The 19,652-nt window shown below is 49.3% G+C and overlaps 1 protein-coding gene across 3 annotated transcripts in view; it reads right to left on the bottom strand.

The window, feature by feature from the left end:
* Positions 1 to 19,652, bottom strand: part of SLC5A2 (solute carrier family 5 member 2) — a 168,252-nt gene that overhangs the window by 49,661 nt on the left and 98,939 nt on the right. For all 3 annotated transcript variants that reach the window (XM_069651605.1, XM_069651603.1, XM_069651604.1), the window contains exons 9-11: positions 16,001 to 16,136; positions 10,671 to 10,778; positions 9,950 to 10,100 (exon numbers count right to left, since the gene is read on the bottom strand). In XM_069651605.1, the coding sequence (XP_069507706.1) occupies positions 9,950 to 10,100; positions 10,671 to 10,778; positions 16,001 to 16,136 (395 nt within the window). The remainder of the gene's footprint in view (positions 1 to 9,949; positions 10,101 to 10,670; positions 10,779 to 16,000; positions 16,137 to 19,652) is intronic.

Here is a 19,652-nt window from a genome sequence, read left to right as displayed (position 1 = left end):
GGTGGGACCAAATTTGCATTTATCGAGTACCCGCCAAAGGTAGTTCCACGAGACGGAGTCAAAAGCTTTTTGCATGTCTAGGGTTGCGGCCACCGCGTGTACGCTAGGGTTCACTCTGCTTATAATGTTGAAAAGACGTCTCAGATTTAGGGAGGTGGAGCGGCCTGGGATGAACCCCGCTTGGTCAGGGTGGATGATATGTGGCATGTAAGGGACCAGTCGTAGAGCGAGTAATTTTGCGAAAATTTTAACGTCACAATTGATCAGTGAGAGCGGGCGGTAAGAGCCGCATTGAGTGGGGGATTTATTAGGTTTTAATAGGACTGTTATGGTGGCTTCGCGGAGTGAAGGGGGGAACTTGCCCGCCTCCAACGATTCCTCCCAAAGAGCCACCAGGCGGGGGAGCAGGAGTGATTTGAAATGTTTATAAAACTCGACAGGGATACCATCTGAACCTGGGGCCTTACCCGAGGATAGAGAGTCTATAGCATCCGAGAACTCCTCAGGGGTGAATGGATTCTCGAGGGATCCGATGGTGTCGGGAGAGAGGACCGAGAGTGGGAGTCCATTCAGGTAAGCATCGATCTCTGCATCGGTGGCACTGTCAGAGTGTGCATATAGGGATTGGTAGAAGGAAAGGAATTCCGCATTGATATCTCCAGGGGAGGTGGCCATGGATCCATCGGGTCTCTGGATTCCGGGAATGGGTGGGGAGCCAAACTCATGGCGGAGGAGTCTAGCTAGGAGACGGCCAGGGCGCTCGCCCTCACCATACCTCCTCGCCCGCCCGGGATTATCAAGAAACTTCAGCTCGCGGTCCGCGAGGGCGCGGAAGGTGTCCAATTCATTGCCGATTAACGCGAGGGTTACAGGGGTTGGATCTAGGGAATACTGAGCTTCCAGTGAAGATAACGTGGCCTCGCTCTCCGCGATCTCCCTGCGAATAGATTTGAGGATACCATTTTCCTTGGAGAGGGCAATGCCTCTGATGTAGACCTTAAAGGATTCCCAGAGGGTGGCCTGCGAGGACACAGAGTTGGTATTGATCTCAAAAAACTCCTCGATCGCCGACTCCATCTCAGAGCTAAATACCGAATCGAGTAGAGAATGCGGCTTCATTTTCCAGTATCTGGATCGATCCCGATCCGGGCCCCAGCATAGTGTAACGGTTACAGGGGAGTGATCGGATAGGGTCCTGGGGAGGATTGTCATGCCAGATACACTCCTTATTAGCCCATCAGACACCAGCCATCTGTCAATCCGAGAGAAGGAGTCGTGAACCGTAGAGTAGAAGGAATAAGAGCGGGAATCAGGGTAGAGAAGCCTCCATGCGTCAAATAAGGACAAGCGGGGAAGAGAGGAGAGTGTAGTGTAAGCCGCTCTGGAGAGTTGACGGGGTCTGGAACCAGATCTGTCCAGATCCACGTCGAATATTGTGTTGAAATCGCCTCCCCAGAGAATCGGTATCAGAGGGAAGCCATCTAAGAGAGTTATAAGATCAGAATAGAATCCGGGATCATCAATATTGGGGCCGTATATATTCAACAGGACTACTTCCTTATTCTGTAGGATACCATGGAGTAGAACGTATCTGCCTAGGGGGTCGATAATCGTAGCGATGGGGTTGTATCTGAGACTTCTGTGAATAAGGGTCATAACCCCGCGGCTCTGGGTAGAATAGGTGGTAAAGTACCTTTGGGGACCCCATGTTTTAGCAAATTTTTCGCAGTATTCTGTGCATGCATGTGTCTCCTGAAGGAAGAGGATTTTAGTCCCATGTCGCTCGGCTTGAAGTTGTAGTAACCTCATTTTCTTATAATTACCCAATCCCCGTACGTTCCAGCTCATAAATGTCAGGGTTTCCTCACTCGACCCTCCAGGGATAGTCATAGAGAAATACGGGTGGGTGGAAATGTGCTCCCCATGGACGGTGCTCAATGCGGATCAATTTAAAACGCCGACGGGGCCATGATGCTTCGGGCTCTGCCCTTTCTGCGAATACCAAGCTGCTTTTAACATTTAACCCCGATCCCCCCTCCCCCTCCCACATCCCTCCCCCAAACGAAGGGGTGAACAACCCACACCCAAACAACCAGAACAAGCACGATGGCATCAACGCCTGGGGGGCCTGTGTACCGGCCTGGCGGCGATGCTCCGAACCATAAGGCAATTTTAGGATAAACATAGTGCCCACTAATATTCCCCGTTCCCACCCAGGGGAGGGTCCATGGGTGACGGTGGGGGGAATGGACAGCAGGTGGTGAAACAAGAGAACTGGAATGAAAAAGTATGTATAACTGATCCACTGGACCGAGAATCGTATTAGCTCAACTACGAGAACTGAGAGAAAAACCTAAGGAGAGGTGAACAAGGGGGAGAAAAGCATTTGACGGGCATCCAGAGCCTATCAGGGAGGGGGGTGGGCCGAGCAGGAGATTGCCCAGCAACCCGGCCATATTGTGATAGGCCAGTGAAACTGGAGGCAACAATCACAGTGAGAAACAACAACAGTGATAACAACATTTTTGTCAAAAATGTGAACGAGGCAGTACACGGGAGACTTATCAGGTAATAGCGGAATGACAAAAATTCAGCCAAGAATTAAGGCAGGATTAAACGGTGTCAATTCAACAATTAGGGCGATCCGTTGCGGGCCAGTGTCAGTGACTGTCACAGGAACATTTCAGCCGGGAAAGCGTTCATCAATGAACCTGGATGCCTCCTCGGGCAGCGTGAAAAAGTAAACCCGGTTTGTGTGTTCGATACGCAGTTTAGCGGGGTATAACATTGCATATTTAACCTGGAGGTCGCGCAGCCTCTTCTTCACTGCCAGGAAGGTTTTTCGCTCACGTTGAACTGCCACAGAGAAGTCTGGATATAGGTGGATCCTGGCTGCGCCTAGACGAATGTCCCCCTTGGCCCTCGCCGCCCTGAGGAGTGCATCGCGGTCGCGAAAGTTTAAGACCCTGGCTATGATCGGGCGTGGGGGTGCTCCAGGTTTGGGTTTTGCCATAAGTGAGCGGTGGGCCCTCTCGATCGCGAACTGCGGGGAAAGTTTAGGGGAGTCAAGGAGTTGGAGTAGCATGCCTTCCACGTAGTCTTCCATGGGTTCATGTATATCATCCTCTGGCACCCCGATTATGAGGAGGTTGTTGCGCCTCGAGCGGGTTTCGAGGTCCTCGTTCTTCTTCTCTACCTCCGTAACGCGGGCAGATAGCGTGGAGACCTCCGCACGGAGGGAACCCAGACCGTCCTCGGCGGTGCCCACTCGTGTCTCGATCTCGGCAACACGACTATCAGTCCTCTCCATGTGTGCTTTGATGGATGAAATCGTGCTGTTCATGTCATCGAGTTTACTATGAATTGTGGTGAACCCCTCTCGGATAAACTCGATCATCTTCTGGGAGTCGGATGGTTCCAGTACCGGTGAGGGGGAAGGTTCCAGTGATGACGCCTCAGCTCCGGGGGTCCCCGAGGGTTTCGTGAAAATATTGATCGAGGATTGTTTCTTGCCGGTTCGTGTTGACATGTTGCCGGTAGGGGGGGAAACTTAAGTACAGAAGAGAGAGGGCAGGGCCACAAGGGGAGACGCCAGGAACGTCAGGGAGACGTGTGAACGGGAGGCCCAAGCAGAGCACCAGGAAGGAAGGGGTATGGCGTCTCCGATGGGGGGCCCCGCCGGAGCACGAGGGAGCCGATGATCTCCGGGCGGACCCGAACACCTCACCGGAAAGTCTGTAGGGGTGGTCAGGGTCCGCGTGGTATTGAACAGTAGTAGAGGCAGTAGTAGCCGTAGTCGCATGTGTTAATGTGGTGTAGGAGACCACCACAATACAATGCAGTGAGGCGGGTGGTGCACGGTGCAGATCACTGAAGGCGAGTGAAGGGCCCCCAGGACCCCCTTGGAGATTAGGCCCACCAGTCGGGAGGTTCGGTGGGAAACCGTTGATGATGTCTCCGTGTAGATAAGCGTGCCGGGTACCACCTCCTGAAGGCTTGAGGGGGGGTTGGTGGCTGGGGGAGAAACCACTGGAGAGGAATGCCACTGTGAGAGGCAGTAAGGCGGTCAGTGGAAGGAGGGAATCAAGGGCAACTAGGGCCCAGGAGCAGTGGCACTTGGAACGTTGGTGGTTGGTGACCACAGCGCACTCCGGTGCGGGAGGAAAAGCAGCCGCAAGGGGCTTGGCAAGGGTAAACTCCGCGGAGTGTCTCAGAGATAGATTATCAGGTCGGCGAGATCTGTCTCCGCAGGCCACGGATCCGGGAAGAAACGTTTATGGTGCGGCACAGTTGAAATGGAGCGGGCCCGGGGTGCACTCACCTCGTGCCAGGGGGCCTGAGAGATACCCGTGGCCCCTGAGGTATAAGAGTCGTGGGGCCGGGGTCCGGGGGAAGGGGGCAACTCACCGCCCGGAGCAGGAACACCAGAGTCCCAATGGTGTGCAGCACGCCCCCCAGGATGGGGCAGCGGAGCGAAGCGCTCTGGAGTCCGGAGTAGGGGGGCACCTTGGTGTAGAGGATGAGGCCAGCGGTGCCCGTAGCCGGTGGGGGGGAGCGACCGCACAGAGCAATCAGAGCGCCCAGCCCCCACAGTAGGCCGCAAGCCGCTTGTCACCGGTGCGGTCCCCCGAAGTCAGGAGCGGGGCCGGGGGAGCACCCGCCTCCGCCCAGCCCACGATGGAAGTACGGCAGCACGCCGCCCAGGATGGGGCAGCGGAGCGCTCTGGAGTCCGGACCAGGTGTCCACAGGATTCAGGAAACGGGGCCAGCCGCCCTCGTAGCAAGTGGGGGAGGGCGAGCGCGCAACCGAGTGAAGCGCCCCTCCCCCTCAGCAGGCCTCAAGCCGCGGGACTCCAGCGCGATCCCATGGATCCGAGTGCGGGGTCAGGGAGGCACCCGTTCCCGCTCAGCCCACGGCGGGTCGTATCTCCGCAGCAGGAGCGGCACCGTGGGCGGCGGTTGGACTGCGGGTGCCCGGACTCCTCAGCAGCCCCTCTGGAGTGTCGGATGGTCGTGGTGCAGGGGCAGACAGGAGAATTCCGACGAGAAGGTGCCTCACAGAACGGAGCCGAAAATCAGGCGGCCATCTTCGCTGAGCGCAACAGCGCCCCCCCAGAATATTTGTTTTTGACGGACATCCTGACAGAGTCCTTAGTATTTGGTTGAGGCTGGGAAACCCCTCTCAGTAATAGAGCCAGATAGGGTTTCTCTTTTATTTGATATAAAAGTCTACAGCCAAAAATATACCACCTGTGTTTCATTCTCCTACTTCTGCACCCGTACAACAGGAAGGACACATGTGAGTGTTAGGTGGGGAAAAATAGGGTAAATGAGGCCGAGGTACACATCGGTAACAGTACATCAGTGGATTAAGTGACCGTTGCTGAGATATGTGCCTAACCTTCATGCCACGAAAACCATAAGGTGGGAATCCCCTTCCTCGTGGGCATCCGAGGACTGACTTATTAGAACCAAAAACAGAAATGATGCCTCACGTTACACAGCTACCTTATATTAATTTTAGTGCTCAAAAGACCATAAGTCACATAGGAAGGACGGAGCAGGTAATCGGTGTCGGTTAAACATTAAAAAAAAAAAGATCTTTTTTTATTATCAAATTCTTTATAATTTTTATAAACAATGTTTAACCAACACCGATTACCTGCTCTGTCCTTCCTATGTGACGTAGGGTCCTTTTGAGCACTAAGATCAATATAAGGTAGCTTTGTTCCGTGAAGCATCATTTCCTTTTTTGGTTCTAACCCTCAGGCCACTACACCCTAATGTCGGACTGGCTCAAATGAAGTGATGCACACTTGCTTCATGAACCTATGCATTTAAACCCCACCTTCCACATTTGACAGCTTATATGATCCTCAGCAAATCACTTTTCATCACTGTGCCTTGTTTTCCTTAGCTGTTTGTAAGGGAAATTCCATGGGTTTATAATAGTGTCACTCCATTATAGATATTAACCATTTATATAATGTGTAATGGTGGGGAGGCAGTATGGCAAGTGAGGGTCTTATGTTGTGGGGCTGGTGGGTAGACAGAGTACCAAGTATGGCTTTCGTGTTGTGCAGTACGGAGGGAGGAAGCCAGGTATGTGTCTTTTGCTGTGTTAGACGTTTGTCTCTTAGAGCGAAGCCAAACTCCCGGACTTGTCTCTACAAATGAATTCTCAGGCTTCTCCACCTCTTTAAATTGGTCTAAAACTAAAGATGGTATGCAATGGAATGATAAGAGACGTGATGAAACCTGCTGTCAAATTGGTATTAAGGGAAATAATAGTTTCATTTTTACAGAGGAAACAAAGATTTAGAAAGACCTCTCTGTGACCGCACAGAGCAGTCTTTCTAAATCAAACTGTCAGCCCCTGCGACGCACAGGAGTGCGCGCAGGTGCTGACAGGTACAACGGGGGACAAGGTGTGTGTGTGTGTGTTTGTGTGGTTGGGAGGAAATGAAACTGGTTGTGTTGTGTGTATGTGGTGGGGGTGTGGCGGAGCGAGTTAACAAGGAGGAAAGGGGTTGCTTGGGGTCAGAGGGGTGAAACCCCCAGAATAAAAAATAAACAAACTCAGCCATGTGCTTTTTTGGCTTTTTGAGGGCAGCACAAAATCGACTGAAATACATCAGTGTTTTTTATGTGCGACCTTCAAAAAGTGGAACAATCACAAATTGTATTATCCTGGTGAAATCATTTTACTATATTTGGTATGTGGGCTAGTCACCTGGGGTTTGGGTCTCTAAGAAAACACAACCATAACTGAAAGATAAATTCCATAAAAGGAACGTAGTGTCATTAATGTCTACTGTATATACTATAGGATGTGAAGGTGGGGGGAAGGTTGGTATTGAGTTTAGTTGTTCTGGAGGTTGGGGCTGCTGCAATGTACTTGGGCATGGATCTCTGCACCATGGGCCAGAAAATAGGACTTTCCATTAGGCCAAAAGTTGCCAGTTCTCCCCTGGCCATCCGCCACCCACATTCTCTGCACTCCTCACGCACTGAGATAACCACTGCAGCTGTCCGGAACGACATGACAGCGATATGCGTCTTTCATGAGCGGAGGGGCCTACTACCTTCACACCGTCTCCCCAGGCGGGTGTACCTGTTCATTCCCTACTCCCTACTTGCATCACCACAATGGCCCAAGTGTTCCTTTCATACTTTGCACCCTGTTGCCAGGAGGGACGCTGCCATCAACCTCCCTTGGGCCGGGAGGCCTGATCTTGCATTGTTCAGCGGTTGGCATAGACCACTTCTGTGCATCTCCTGGGGAGCGAAGCATAGCCTACGTGCTGTTTGCCCTACGCCTCCGCGCCACTTCTCAGGGCAATCCCACCCCCCGCTTCCTGCAGGTGCTCTCCGACCACAGCGATCTCCAATGCTCTCATTTCTTCTGCCGGGCTATGCCGGCAGGTCAGGACTTCCTCCAGCTCTTCTCTTCACCCGGACTGCACCAAATGCCAGTTCACTGTTCTGGACAGCTAAGGCCTGTCCATTGCTAAGTTCCTTCGCAAGTTCCCCTTGGTACAATCCTGACTAAGGTAATTAATAGGTTGAAACACATGCACAGACATTCAGTAAACAGGTTTTTTTTTAAATAACTGCTGTGCTGGGTGTTTCTTTCCTTATTGTCCCCCCTAGATGCCCTACCCATAAAAGAGATGTAGCCCCAGCCAACTATGACCCTTCCTGGGCCATGGGATAGAAATGCACAGCAGCGAATATCATCCAAATGTTCCCGACAGAATGTGGCAGCGGAGTGAGTGAGGATGAGGTAGTGAAACACTTATGAGGCAACTCCCGCTAGCAAAAGAAAACCACCATAGAAGAGAAGCTGGGATGCTATTATTGTTCTCTGAGGACCTGGTGGTGGTCACCGGGTGACAAGATGTAGTATCTGAAAAGATGAGTGGGGATATAGCCTATAACTTTGCATGATAGGCACCTGGCGGAAGTGTCTGTGCTTAGCTAGGACACAGTGCCCAATGGTGACAGTGTACCCTGCCACCCTGCGAGCATTAAATGCGAAGAAAATAACTGGCCAGCTGCCCAGACTGTTAACAGAGGAAGTCGAAAATAAATGATGTAAACTTCCAAAAGCAGAGGAGAACAGAGGGGCTAGCATATAAACACACATTTGGAACCCTCTAGAAACGCGGCTTTTGCATTCTGAAATTTTAACATTTGAGTTGTTGTTGGAACTTTGAGTGGAATGTTTGCTTCCCATTATTATTATTATGGTATTTATTGAGCGTGGACTTAGCTTCGAGAAGCAACAGAGCTCGCTTCACAGAGGTATACAACAGTACAGATGCATAACGTAGTCCTTTTCAGAGGTGAGATCAGAACAGATATACAGCGCAGGGTAGGATCCAGTGGGGCAGATAGGAGGGGTACAGCTGTACAGGGTTCCGGAGAGGAGAGGGGCAGATGGCATCTAGCAAATTAGGTGACACAGGGGGCAATGTGATGGCCTAGTTGTTGAGGAGAGATTCATTGAAGAGGTAGGTCTTTAATATTTTTCTGAAGTCTAGGAACGTGGGGGCGAGTTTGATGCTGATGGAAAGGAGGTTCCATAGTCTTGGGCCCCAGGCAGACGAGGCTTGTTTTCTGATCCTTTACTTTTTGCACCAGCGGATTTCAAGTCTGTGTGTGTCCTGGCTCCTGGTGGTGCGCTGTCCGCTGTAGATGCGGAGTTTCTCCACGAGGTAGCTGGGTGACTTGAGGGCGACTGCCTTATAGATATAGATAATGCAGCAAGACGTGTGCATGCAGTGTGAGCCAGCAGAGGTTGATGAGGGCTGGGGTGATGTGATCATAAAGGAGTAGACCCTTGGTGAGGCATTTGGCCGAGTGTAGGACATTTCTCAGGAGCACAAGGGAGGACGACAGGAGGCCTTCGAGGAGGGCATTGCCCCCATCCAGGTGGTCTAGGATCAGTGCTTGAATGTTGGATCTAAAGCTGTCCGGAGGGGGGAAGGACTTGACTTTGCCAGGAGGTAAAGCTGATACCAAGCTGTCTGAGTTTTCTTAGCTATGTGTGTCTTGAAGGAGAGATGTTTGCCGATGTGGAACCAGAGGGACTTGGCACAGGCGGTGAGATCAGGTGTGAAGCCCTCAGGGATCATGGTTAATAGCCAGGTCTGTATGTCTGGGGTTCTGTATGTCTATGTTCAGTGGGTTCCATGTTGCAGCAAAAATGGCTGTGGATACAAAATATCACAGCAAACATGCTGTGGTTTTGCCGCCACAATCATGTAAAGGATGCGGGGGACACCCCCGCAATTCCCGGACCCATTATACCATTTAAGGGAAACGGGGGACACCCCGCTCCCCTTAAATGGTATAATGGGGTACACCTTTACTGGGTCAAACCATGGCATTTTTTTACCAGCAACATTTTTGTCGCAATTTTATTACCTGATACCGTTCAGTGTTGTTGCTGAGGAGTAGGAATTTGGTCTTGGAGGGGTTGTGCTTCAGTTATGCAGTATTCCCATTGGAAAAACTACAGAATTGTTCACAGGGCAGAAAGGGGGTTCTGTTTCCCAAGACTTCTAGATTTAGCCTCTCTGGTGCTAGGCCCCTCACAAGATGTTTAATGCATCCAAATCTATAATCCTATAAACTTCAGTCTGAGGCCCTGGTGGGCTACATTCAGTGTTATTAGGGGTCTGCTCAGGTGGGCTAGTCAGTACACTGCTACATTTTCCCATATTATGTCTCCAGCTTTATCTAGTCATGAGAAGGTGAGTGAAGTTGTTTTCACTCCAACACCCTATATTGTGGCCCCCAACAACAACTAACACAAGAATTCAAATAGAGAGTCTGCGACAACACGAGGTGGACCAAAGCAGCGTTGAATGACCACAGGCCGGTGATGTCTGAACAGAGCCCCAATGATATCGGCCTGTGCTTACAGCCTAGTGCTGCTTACCGGCCCACGATGAGTAGCTCCCGGTCCACAGCACGCGGCCGGATTCGCGCCCAGATGTCCATGGTGAAGATGGTGCTACTGCTGTTAAAGATGGAGGCCAGAGAACTCATGAGAGCAGCCAGCATGACTGCGAGCATGAGCCCACGGAGACCTGAGAGAGAGAGGCACAGCATGGGTATGACAGCAAATGAGTGACATTAGAGAGAGAGTGTGAGGGAGATAGAATGAGGCCTTGGAGGGACAGGCAGCATGAGATTGGGAAGGATTGAGAGACAAACAGAGGGGAAGAGTACCCGAGAACACACAGAGGAGAGAGACAGCAAGACACTGTAGACCCTTTAAAGAAAGTGAGGAAGTTTGATGCGGTAAGAATGAGAAAGAGAGACCAGCAGCATCCATCTACGAACCCTGAGAAAAAGAAAGAGCAAAAAACAGTGGAAGTCAGAGCTATGAGACCAGAAAGCCCTGAGGGAGGAGGGATAATACGAGTTACAAGAGGCTGTGGGGACCTTCAAAAGAGAATCAGCATAAACTCACAGAGCAGAGAGGCAGAAAACAAGAGGGGCAGAAAGAGAGGGAGAGAGAGAGACAGAGAGAAGAGAGAGACAGAGAGAGAGAGAGAGAGAGAGAGAGAGAGAGACAGAGACAGAGACAGAGACAGAGAGAGAGAGAGAGATGGATGACAGAAAGTGAGGCATCGAGGGGAAGAGTGTGTGCTTACCAGTGGGCATAAGAGACACTACCAGTTTGGGGTAGGCGATGTTTGAGCACCCCACTGCGGTACCACAGATACGCTCACACTCACTGGGAACGACACAGGCCACCTCATCTGAAAGGAGAGTGAGAGTGTGAGTGGGTGAACCAACTGTGCGACTGCTCCTTGGCTACACTGTGACTAGGCTGTAGTGTATGGGTCTGCAACATTTGGCTCTGCAGGTGGTTTGGATGACAACTCCCATTAGATGTAGCCAACATAGTCCAACACGCCTGAAAAGCTGGGGGTTTCACATCCCTGCTGTAGTGAGCAGATACCCTTAATCACTGCTGAGATGCTGTCTTTGAATCGGGTAATGTGGGCCAGACCAGACATGGCAAGGAACCAAGATGAGAGGAGATCTGGGTTTCTGATTGATGGGTGGATCGTCCAATCCACACCACCAACCTCTCCATAGGGAAGAGTCTGAGAGCTGTGTGACTAAATCTGGCTCCCTACATCATCCCCTAAATCCCAAACCCTTGGGCAGTCAAACACTTTCCCAGGCCTTGCTTTGGAACATCACCTGTCACACTGACATCATGTCTTCCAGGGATAACATAAATTAGCCCAGTACCCTGAGCCAAGGGAGTTCAACCCAAACCCCCCACCCCAGAAAGAATGAAGTGTTTCTCCATCGGCAGCCACAGCCCCTGGCAGGCAGTCTGTAAAACCATTTCCATTCAAGGGAATCCTTTTCATCAACTCTCTCTTGGATTGACTGTTGGACTTTAATCTCAAAAGGTCTTGTGAAGAGTGTGTAGGATCTTTGACTTTATTCTTTCCTCCACTGGAAGCCAGTATAGGGTTTCCAATACTGGGGCCATGTGCTAAAATGTCCTGAGGTTTTAAACCAAACTTGTTGACTTTCTTGTTTTTTAGGCTTCCCTGGTTTTTGATAAGGAAACTGGGTTGGCTTATATACATGGTGTTGCGGTAATACAGCCTCGATAGAATGAGTGAACTGTTGAGTGCATGTTGATGGTCGGCCTTCAGTTATTGAAGCACCTTCCACAGACGTTCTATTGACAGGGTGGGCTCTTGATAAAGTTTCCTGTCAGATGGATACTCCGGTTTCTAGCCTTTTCCACTGACTTGGGGATGTGGCCCAGTCGTTGTGGCTGAGTGAAGGTTAGGGTGGGTGATGTTTTCCGATGTCCACGAACACCACTTTAGACCCATTCAGACATAGGAAGTGTCACTTGGTTGACAGTGACCTACACACGAAAGGCCAGAAGGAAGGATAGGCTTCACAAATGATTTATTACGGAGCGTGTTCAAATTGGTGACCAAATAATAAACTGGTGGTGTGGTGCTTGAACGAAATTGAGTAGTCTGGATGGTTATTCTCCAGGAAGAGGGTAATGCTTCGGGACCCATCAAAAAAAGAAAGTGTCTCTCAGGGAAGTAAAGAGTGTTCAAACCTAGCGCTCTCCCGGTTATCAGCAAGTCCAGGCCGGGTCCCCCTGGAAAAATAACACAATAGCCTGTTTGCTTATAGTCACAGGTTTAAAGAACCTTTTACCTTTCTCCTCTGGTGTTCTCTTACTCTCTTCATCTTGATTCGCAGTCCTGGGTTGAAGGGGATCCTACATCCTTATATTGTTTTCTAGGAGGGAAGGGGAGGTGGACTCTATCTGCTTGGATCTCAGTCTCATGTTTAAGGGGTTCCCTCACCTTTCTGCTATGGTCTTCATTGGAGTCTTTCTCTGCTTGCTTCTCAGTCTCAAGTTTATGGGGATCTTGCATTCTTTCCCTGGCTTTCACGAAGGGGTGCCTCCTCCTGAGTCATTTCCAGACAGGAGCATTTTGAGCAACTCTGTATGTGGTTTTATGAGTGGTGGGCCTTCGACCAAGGACCAGCGCACAGGGAGACAGGAGGCTGCCCAGAGGTTCTTGGCAGGGTACCTCTATGCCCCTTGGTTCTCAGCTAGTTCCTCCAGTCTCTCTCTTGCCTCCCAGTTTGGTTCTTAAAAGATCCTTCCCTGGCCCCTCCTCTTTCTCTCTCTTTGCTCTGGGCTTCTGCCCTCATGGATGCATCACCACAAACGTGTTGATCCTCCCCTTCTAAGTGTACCCCTTTGTCTACTACCTTCCCCTCTTCACTACTGTTTTCTACAACCCCTTCCTTCTCCTTAAAGGTGTTTCTCCACTCCTCCACCTCTTTCAACAACTCTTCCACCAACTCCTTATCTATTTTCTCTATTTCCTTTTCTTTTCCCTTGGTTGGATAGCTCTTCCCAGCACTCTGGGCCGTTCTCCTTCCAGGCCCTTGGAGACTTCTCCTCTCAGTCTTCTTGGTCTTTTTTTCCTTGCATCATTCTGATCATTTTTCTCACATCCTTCTATCATTTCCCTCCATGGGCTCTGGGTCTTTCTTCTCCTAATCCTGTGGGTCTTTCTTCACCAAGCTCTCTAGGTCTTTCTCCTCGCTGGCTTCTGGATCATTTGCATTCTCATCCCCCTGGGTCTTTCTCTACCCAGCCCCCTTGGTTACTCTCATCCGTACCTTCTGGGCCTTTCTCTCCCCAGTGCCTTGGGTCTGTAATCTGCCAACCCCCACCTACTCTTAACTCCCCAGCTCCAGGGTCTTCCTCTCCCCAGACACCTGGGTCTTTCCTAGAGCCTCCTGTCTCCAGCTCTCAGTAGTCACAGGAGCTCTTCTCGAGTCTCATGCCTCCTGCTCTTGCTCCAGCTCCTTTTCCGTTTCACTTTAAAGAACCTTCTGTTGACCTCTCAAGTCAGTTCTGAATGAGCCCTTCCGCCTAACTCACACCACCTTCTGACACAGGCCCTTTTCATAGAGCTTTGCCCCTGCATTCCAGTCTCACTCTTGTGTAAGGGAACTCAGGTGTGTTTTCTAAGGTTGCTGGGATTCGGTTTGACTTACTGGCCTTGCTGCTGTGAGCATCTTACAGTGTGGTGCCCTGGGGGGGAGGCTGATGGACTGCTCATGTTCTGTTTCCTAGTTCAAGTCCATCCATTTTATCCTCTGGTTTTATATTTGATTACTGAACCCGAGTGAGGGAAGCCGAGTGAGAATGCATGGTTCACTCTGTGGGATTGCCACTCCTCAATTCCCTAAAGGGCAGGATTGTCAATGGCGGCAATGTGATGAATCCATGCCTCCCTCACGTGGCATGGTGGGGTAGCCAGAGGACCTCCCCACGCTGGCCTCGGCACAGCATCACCTGGGAAGTGGATGCATCAAGCCACCTTGGCGACCCCACCATCCACCAGCAGAAGACTTTCTCACTGCAACTTTCTATCATCAATGGTGAGGTCGACGAGTGGAGCTGACAGTCTTGGTGTGCGGAGCGGAGGGGCTTTTCCTATCTTGGTGCTACTGCTGTTCTTTTTTCCATCTTGCCTGCTGTGTTTTGGGACGTACTATGACTAAAGTCAGTTGACCGGTTTGTTCTGGTCATGCTATTTGACCATCTGCGTGCGACTGCTATTAACTTGAAGCCGTTTGGTGCAGTGGCTGTACAGTTTTCACAACATTATCCTGTGCAGTAGGTTTTTTGGTTACCTGTTGCTGGTTCAACGTTTACTGCTTGGTGTCGCTGTTGCACTACTGGCTAATCTCATATGTGTTCCCTTGCATTGTACGGTTCCCTCCTTCATACACCATCCAAATTCTTTTGGACTCCTCCATTACTGTCCCATTTACGTTTTTAGTGTTTTAAGCTCTTTTGTTCAACAAAATTGATGCATTTTCTTTATCCTCATTTGTACAGTTCCACTTGTTCATCTTTACATTTCATCTTTATGGTTTACTTTGGGTTTCTTCTTGCTTTTCTGTCCTGTTGTTCATTTGTCATCATAACTGTGATTCTACCAACTCACAAATTATGTACAACGCTTAGGTGTAAGCGCTTTAGAAGTAAATAAAATATAAAAACAAATACAAATCCAGTAACGGATGTGTTTGAGCCCCTCAGAGGTGTTGCATGGTCCATCCAATAATTGGCTAACCACGAGCTGCTCTTTATTCTCCCTCATGGTGAATGCTCGTGGTCTCCTTTTATTGGTTCAACACTTGTTATCACATTTGCAGTCAGGCAACGGATCAGCATACACACATCAACATATTACTGTTCAATACAAGTACAAAATCGTTTGGAAACAAGTAGCATGGAGGCGCACACCCCAAATAGGGTTTCTGACCCCTACAGCTTGACAGAGTCCCTGATCCGTCCCCTGTTCTCAGATGGATCGGGGTATTGTCTGCATACATGGGGAATTGTAATGATATGTGTTGGGTGCAGCTTGGTGGGACATCCCAGACAAGCCCAATGTACTAGAAGATGCAAGACAATTCTGATGTGTATCCTTCAGTGTGCTAGAACGGGCTCAAACAATTGTATTGCTATCCCAGGTCATCGTGCCCATCTTCTGAGATGCTTAATGGGGATCTTGTGGTCTACAGTGTCATAGCTGGTGCACAATACATGGAGAATTGAGACTGGATGGTGATTTCCATGCAAGGGCTTGAAGAGGTCCTCAAGGACGGCCTCCACCACTTAATCATAGGACGGCCTGAAGTCTGAATGCCAGTTTATGATGTTGCGGATATCGCTGTTGCGGCATCCCAAGGTCTTGCAGTGGGTTTTGTTTGCCTACATTTTAGATTTATTTTTGGCTGATACAATTTATGGCCCTCCTTTTCGGTGTGTCTAATTACGTTGTTAATAATCTGTTAGCCACTTTTGGATCAGATGCCCTTCTCTTCTTCCGTACAGGAGCAATCTGGCCAAGTGTGGATATGAGATTTGTGTCTGCAGCAGACATGATTTCATAGTGAGCTGCATCTTCCTGTGGAGGCAGATGGATTGACCAGAAAGTGAGGTCCGAATACACTTGTGCAGCCCTTTTTGAGCCTGACCCATGTAGAAGCGATGGATACGCCCTCTAACACATTGATGCTGGTATTTTGGCAGGAGAGCAAGTTGGGTGTCTACCCTGCTTTCTCTGTGGAGACCTTCGCGTGTTACTCGAGCCCCAGCAGCTCTATGTTCTGCAGCAAGTCACCCGCACATGTCTTCCTTTTGTAGTCAGCCCACAATTAAAGTCTTTAATGGTGTCACACCTACAATAGTATGTTTGCAGGGTGGCGATCCGATTGTGGAGATCAGGTGTAGCTATGGTGCCCTCCACCTTTACCCAAGTACACAGGACACCCTTAAGCATATTGATAGCTCATTCAGCCTCAATCATTGCCTGTGTACAGAGAGCACATAAAGCCCCCTGCCCTCAATAATGTAGACAGAGCTTCAAAAGCCCCTGCCCCTTACTTGGGTACAGGATGCGGCTGATCATGCCGGGCATCACCATCAGGAACATCGGCAGGAACTTGAGGTACCCACAGAGGATGCAGCCCGCCTTTACATGGGTCAGGTTCTTTCCAGCCAGGCATCGCTGAACAATCACCTGCACAGACAAAGAGAGATGTCAGGATGTCAGAGGATGTGGGAGAAGGTGGGGGAGATCAAAGTGAGGTGTGGGCAGGGAAAGGAAAGGGGTACAACAATCGATCAAGTGGCTGTTGTGGAGTATCCGACCAAGTAACTGACAAGGCATGCAAAGAGAGGTCCATGTTGGTACTCCATGGATTGCCAGGCCACTTTTCAAGAACTGGTCCATGCAATTTTGTGGCTATACCTAGACAATGGGGGTAATAACCAAAATCTACAAAATAATATTGTGCAGGTTCTTGAAAGCAAATGGACGTTTGTGAAGGATACTATTGATGGTAAAACCTCATGTTTTAAAATGGCTGATATAAGACATTGCCAGAGTTGGTTGTTTTCTGCCAACATCATTGTTTATTTTCTGTTTGGTAGATGTATGCTGCTTTATATTTGACTAATATTAGGTGTTGCGAAGAACACAAGACACAGAAAAGTACATAAAGTGATCTCAAGAACTTTTTGCGAGGCCACAAGGGGAAAGTAAGGATCAACACAAAACAAAATGTCCTCCCTGGCCATGCTGTTTGGTATTCCTCAGAAGGTCCTCACTCCAAAAGAGCACTCTACCCCCAGGAGCAGTGTGTTAAGGGCAATCCCAAATACATTATCTTTGGCACCTACATTGTGAGAAGGGGAAAACATTATTTTCTTTTCATAAATATACAATGCATTAAGCATCCCAGATCAATTACCAGTACCAGTTTTCACAATAGGCAAAAGGAGAGCTATGATGGAGCTACTGTCTGAGTGCCCATACATTATCAGGAACATTTAAATATGTACTTGAGGCATTAGTCAAATATGGCTTTAATTTGTTGTTAGATTCTCCCTCGTGCCCAGCCTCCCCTTCTCCTGCAGCCTCACGCTCTTTCACCTTAACTCTTGCTCACAGACCCATGCTGTTGCGCCTATGAACCGTCGCTCTTGCGCACTGTGTGTTGCTCTTTCGCATGCACCATTGGTCTCTTGCATGTACCCATACCATCTTGCATGCACCCTTGCTCTCACTCGTGCACACCCTAGCCCTGCTGCACACATGCCTTCTTTCACACAGCCTGGTACCTTCCAGCACTCAGTGGTTCCTTCTTGCACTCTGGCTTTCTTTCCTGCACCATCATTGGTCACCAACAATGTCACTTAAACTGCAACTTAGGGCTCCACAATCAACTTTTGTTATGCTGCACAAGGTCCTACTCCATGTCGCGATATCCCGGGGGCCTGTTTAGTCCTGACCTTGGCGGGAGTAACAAGGCCCCCAGCCCAAACAGATAAACATTGCTGAAGCCCGGCGAAAACCCAGGCAGGGGGGATACAATCCTACCTGCAAGCACTGCGATGATGTGGAGAGAATACCAACCAGTTTTATCCGAGAAACCTCTTGGGCAAGAGAGGTCCTATTTAGGTTTTGCCAAGGTGCCCGTTGTGAGGCTGAGCCATCCTTCTATCCATGACCCAGACAACAGCCCAGACCTCAGCAAGCACCAGGATTAAGTAAATACAAACGCTAAACCAGGACCAGACTCAAGCCACATTGAGGACCCCATCATCGTAAAAGAAGTGTGCTGGGACATTCTTATCCATAAGATTGCGATGCCTGTTTTGCAGAAAAATATTAGACATGGGATGGACTTTGGACCTGCGGTCCTTTAGGGTAAGCCCCTTTTGCACTAAGGTAATCCTCTTTTCTCAAAAAGTTCTGCTTAGAGTTGCCTCCTTTTGAATTGTAAATCTCTCCTGTAGGCCATCCTCCCACCTCACCTACAGGGCACCCCCTGAACTGCAAGAACCATGTGCGGTATGCCAGGGGTACCACTTGATCAATTACAATGAGATCACACATCAGTAGAAGGAGCAAACATGTTGTTCTTTTGATGAATATACCATATATTAATGATCGCAGGTGATTTCAGTATTCTTACATGTCTTCAAATCAGGCCATTCTTTGATTAAGAAATTACCTCACCCTGGTTACGCCCTGAGGCAAGCTTGCCTCAGTGACTAAGAAATGCATAAGTGAGGTTTACATTATGAACCCCATATGCCCCAGGAGAGCCCCCTTATCGGCATGGTTGTATGAAAGTTGCATGCAAAGACTCACTTGGACCCCCATGGACCGGAGAACTATCCCTGATTGGAAATGCAATAAAAGGAGGTCTTCAAGATGAAGAAACCTACGCCCCTCAGCGCCCGGCCACCCTTTGCATTACTCCTCTTATCATTACTGGTATCTGATCCTTTTCATGCAACCATTTATACTTCCTTCTCTTGGACCATGTGTATACAATCAGGTGATGACAATGGAATGGTTGGAGTCACCACATGCAATGAACAGCGTTTTCTTTTCTAAAGTGGCACTCGCAGGGATGGCGAACATTTCTTTGATTTTAAAGCAGGATACATGTGCACAAGCGCGCGCATAAACAAGCACACACACACACACACCTAGGTGCCAGTTGTTTCCATAGGTGCTCATATCATATACCAAGTATTCCCCGATCTCAGATCTCATATACGTGCATCAGTGCACCGAGAGTTACAGGATCAAAGGGAGTGGTCAATCTAAGACAACAGTAATGACTGCTATCAAGAGAATCCAAAACAAATCCAGGAATGGTGTGTACTGGTGGAAGAGTGGGCGTAAAACTGGCAAATGGCAACGGCTGGTTAAAGCTTTGACTGCTACGAATGGTCCAGACAAATGGAACCTGCTGGGTAAGGCTAAGGGGCCCAGGAAGAGAAGAGAAGGTTAATTCATCCTATAGTGAATTACAATGGATAAAGTATCTAACAGAGCCAAAGGAAAACGTGGAGGGAGGATCTGTAGCAATAGCAGGCACATCGATAAAAACGAGCTCACAATCGATGAGGAGGACATTATGCATACAATAAACAGATTGAAATCATCTAGGACGTCTGGCCCTAATAGTCTGGCCAAAGTGGTCCTAAAGCAAGAACCAGAAACATGGGCTAAAATATTATGCATACTGTTTGATAAAGTCCTGAAAAGTGGTCAATTTCCTCAAACATGGCAGTCAGGGATACTGATTCCAGGGCATCAGACAGGAGATATATCAGATCTTGGGAACTATAAGTTATTATCAATGTTGAAGATCAGAGGGCAGATATTTGCCTCCTTCTTGTTGCAGAGAATGCAGGGCTGGGGGGCACAGTCTGGATAGGTTCCAGACAGGATTTAGATCTGGGTGTTCCACGCTGCAGGACCTGAGGACGATGGATATGTTAACTGAGAGAGCACATGTAAACGACAGCCCTGGTCTATATGCTCTCTTTATCGACAACAAAGCAACATTCGATTCTGTTAGTGGATCGAGACTATGGCATACATTGGGATCTCTGGGTTGTCCGTATTATTTCTAAGGCTAGTCCATAGGAATAACGTGGTACAGGTGAGCTTGAATGGTGAGTGAACCATGATCAGCCCCATTGTTGTTTGGAGAGGAGTGACGCAGGGCTG

Source organism: Ambystoma mexicanum, chromosome 3p (genome assembly GCF_040938575.1).
Source record: "Ambystoma mexicanum isolate Mex_15411 chromosome 3p, UKY_AmexF1_1, whole genome shotgun sequence".
In the NCBI taxonomy this organism is placed as follows: Eukaryota; Metazoa; Chordata; class Amphibia; order Caudata; family Ambystomatidae; genus Ambystoma; species Ambystoma mexicanum.
This window is presented reverse-complemented; position numbering and strand designations above follow the sequence as displayed.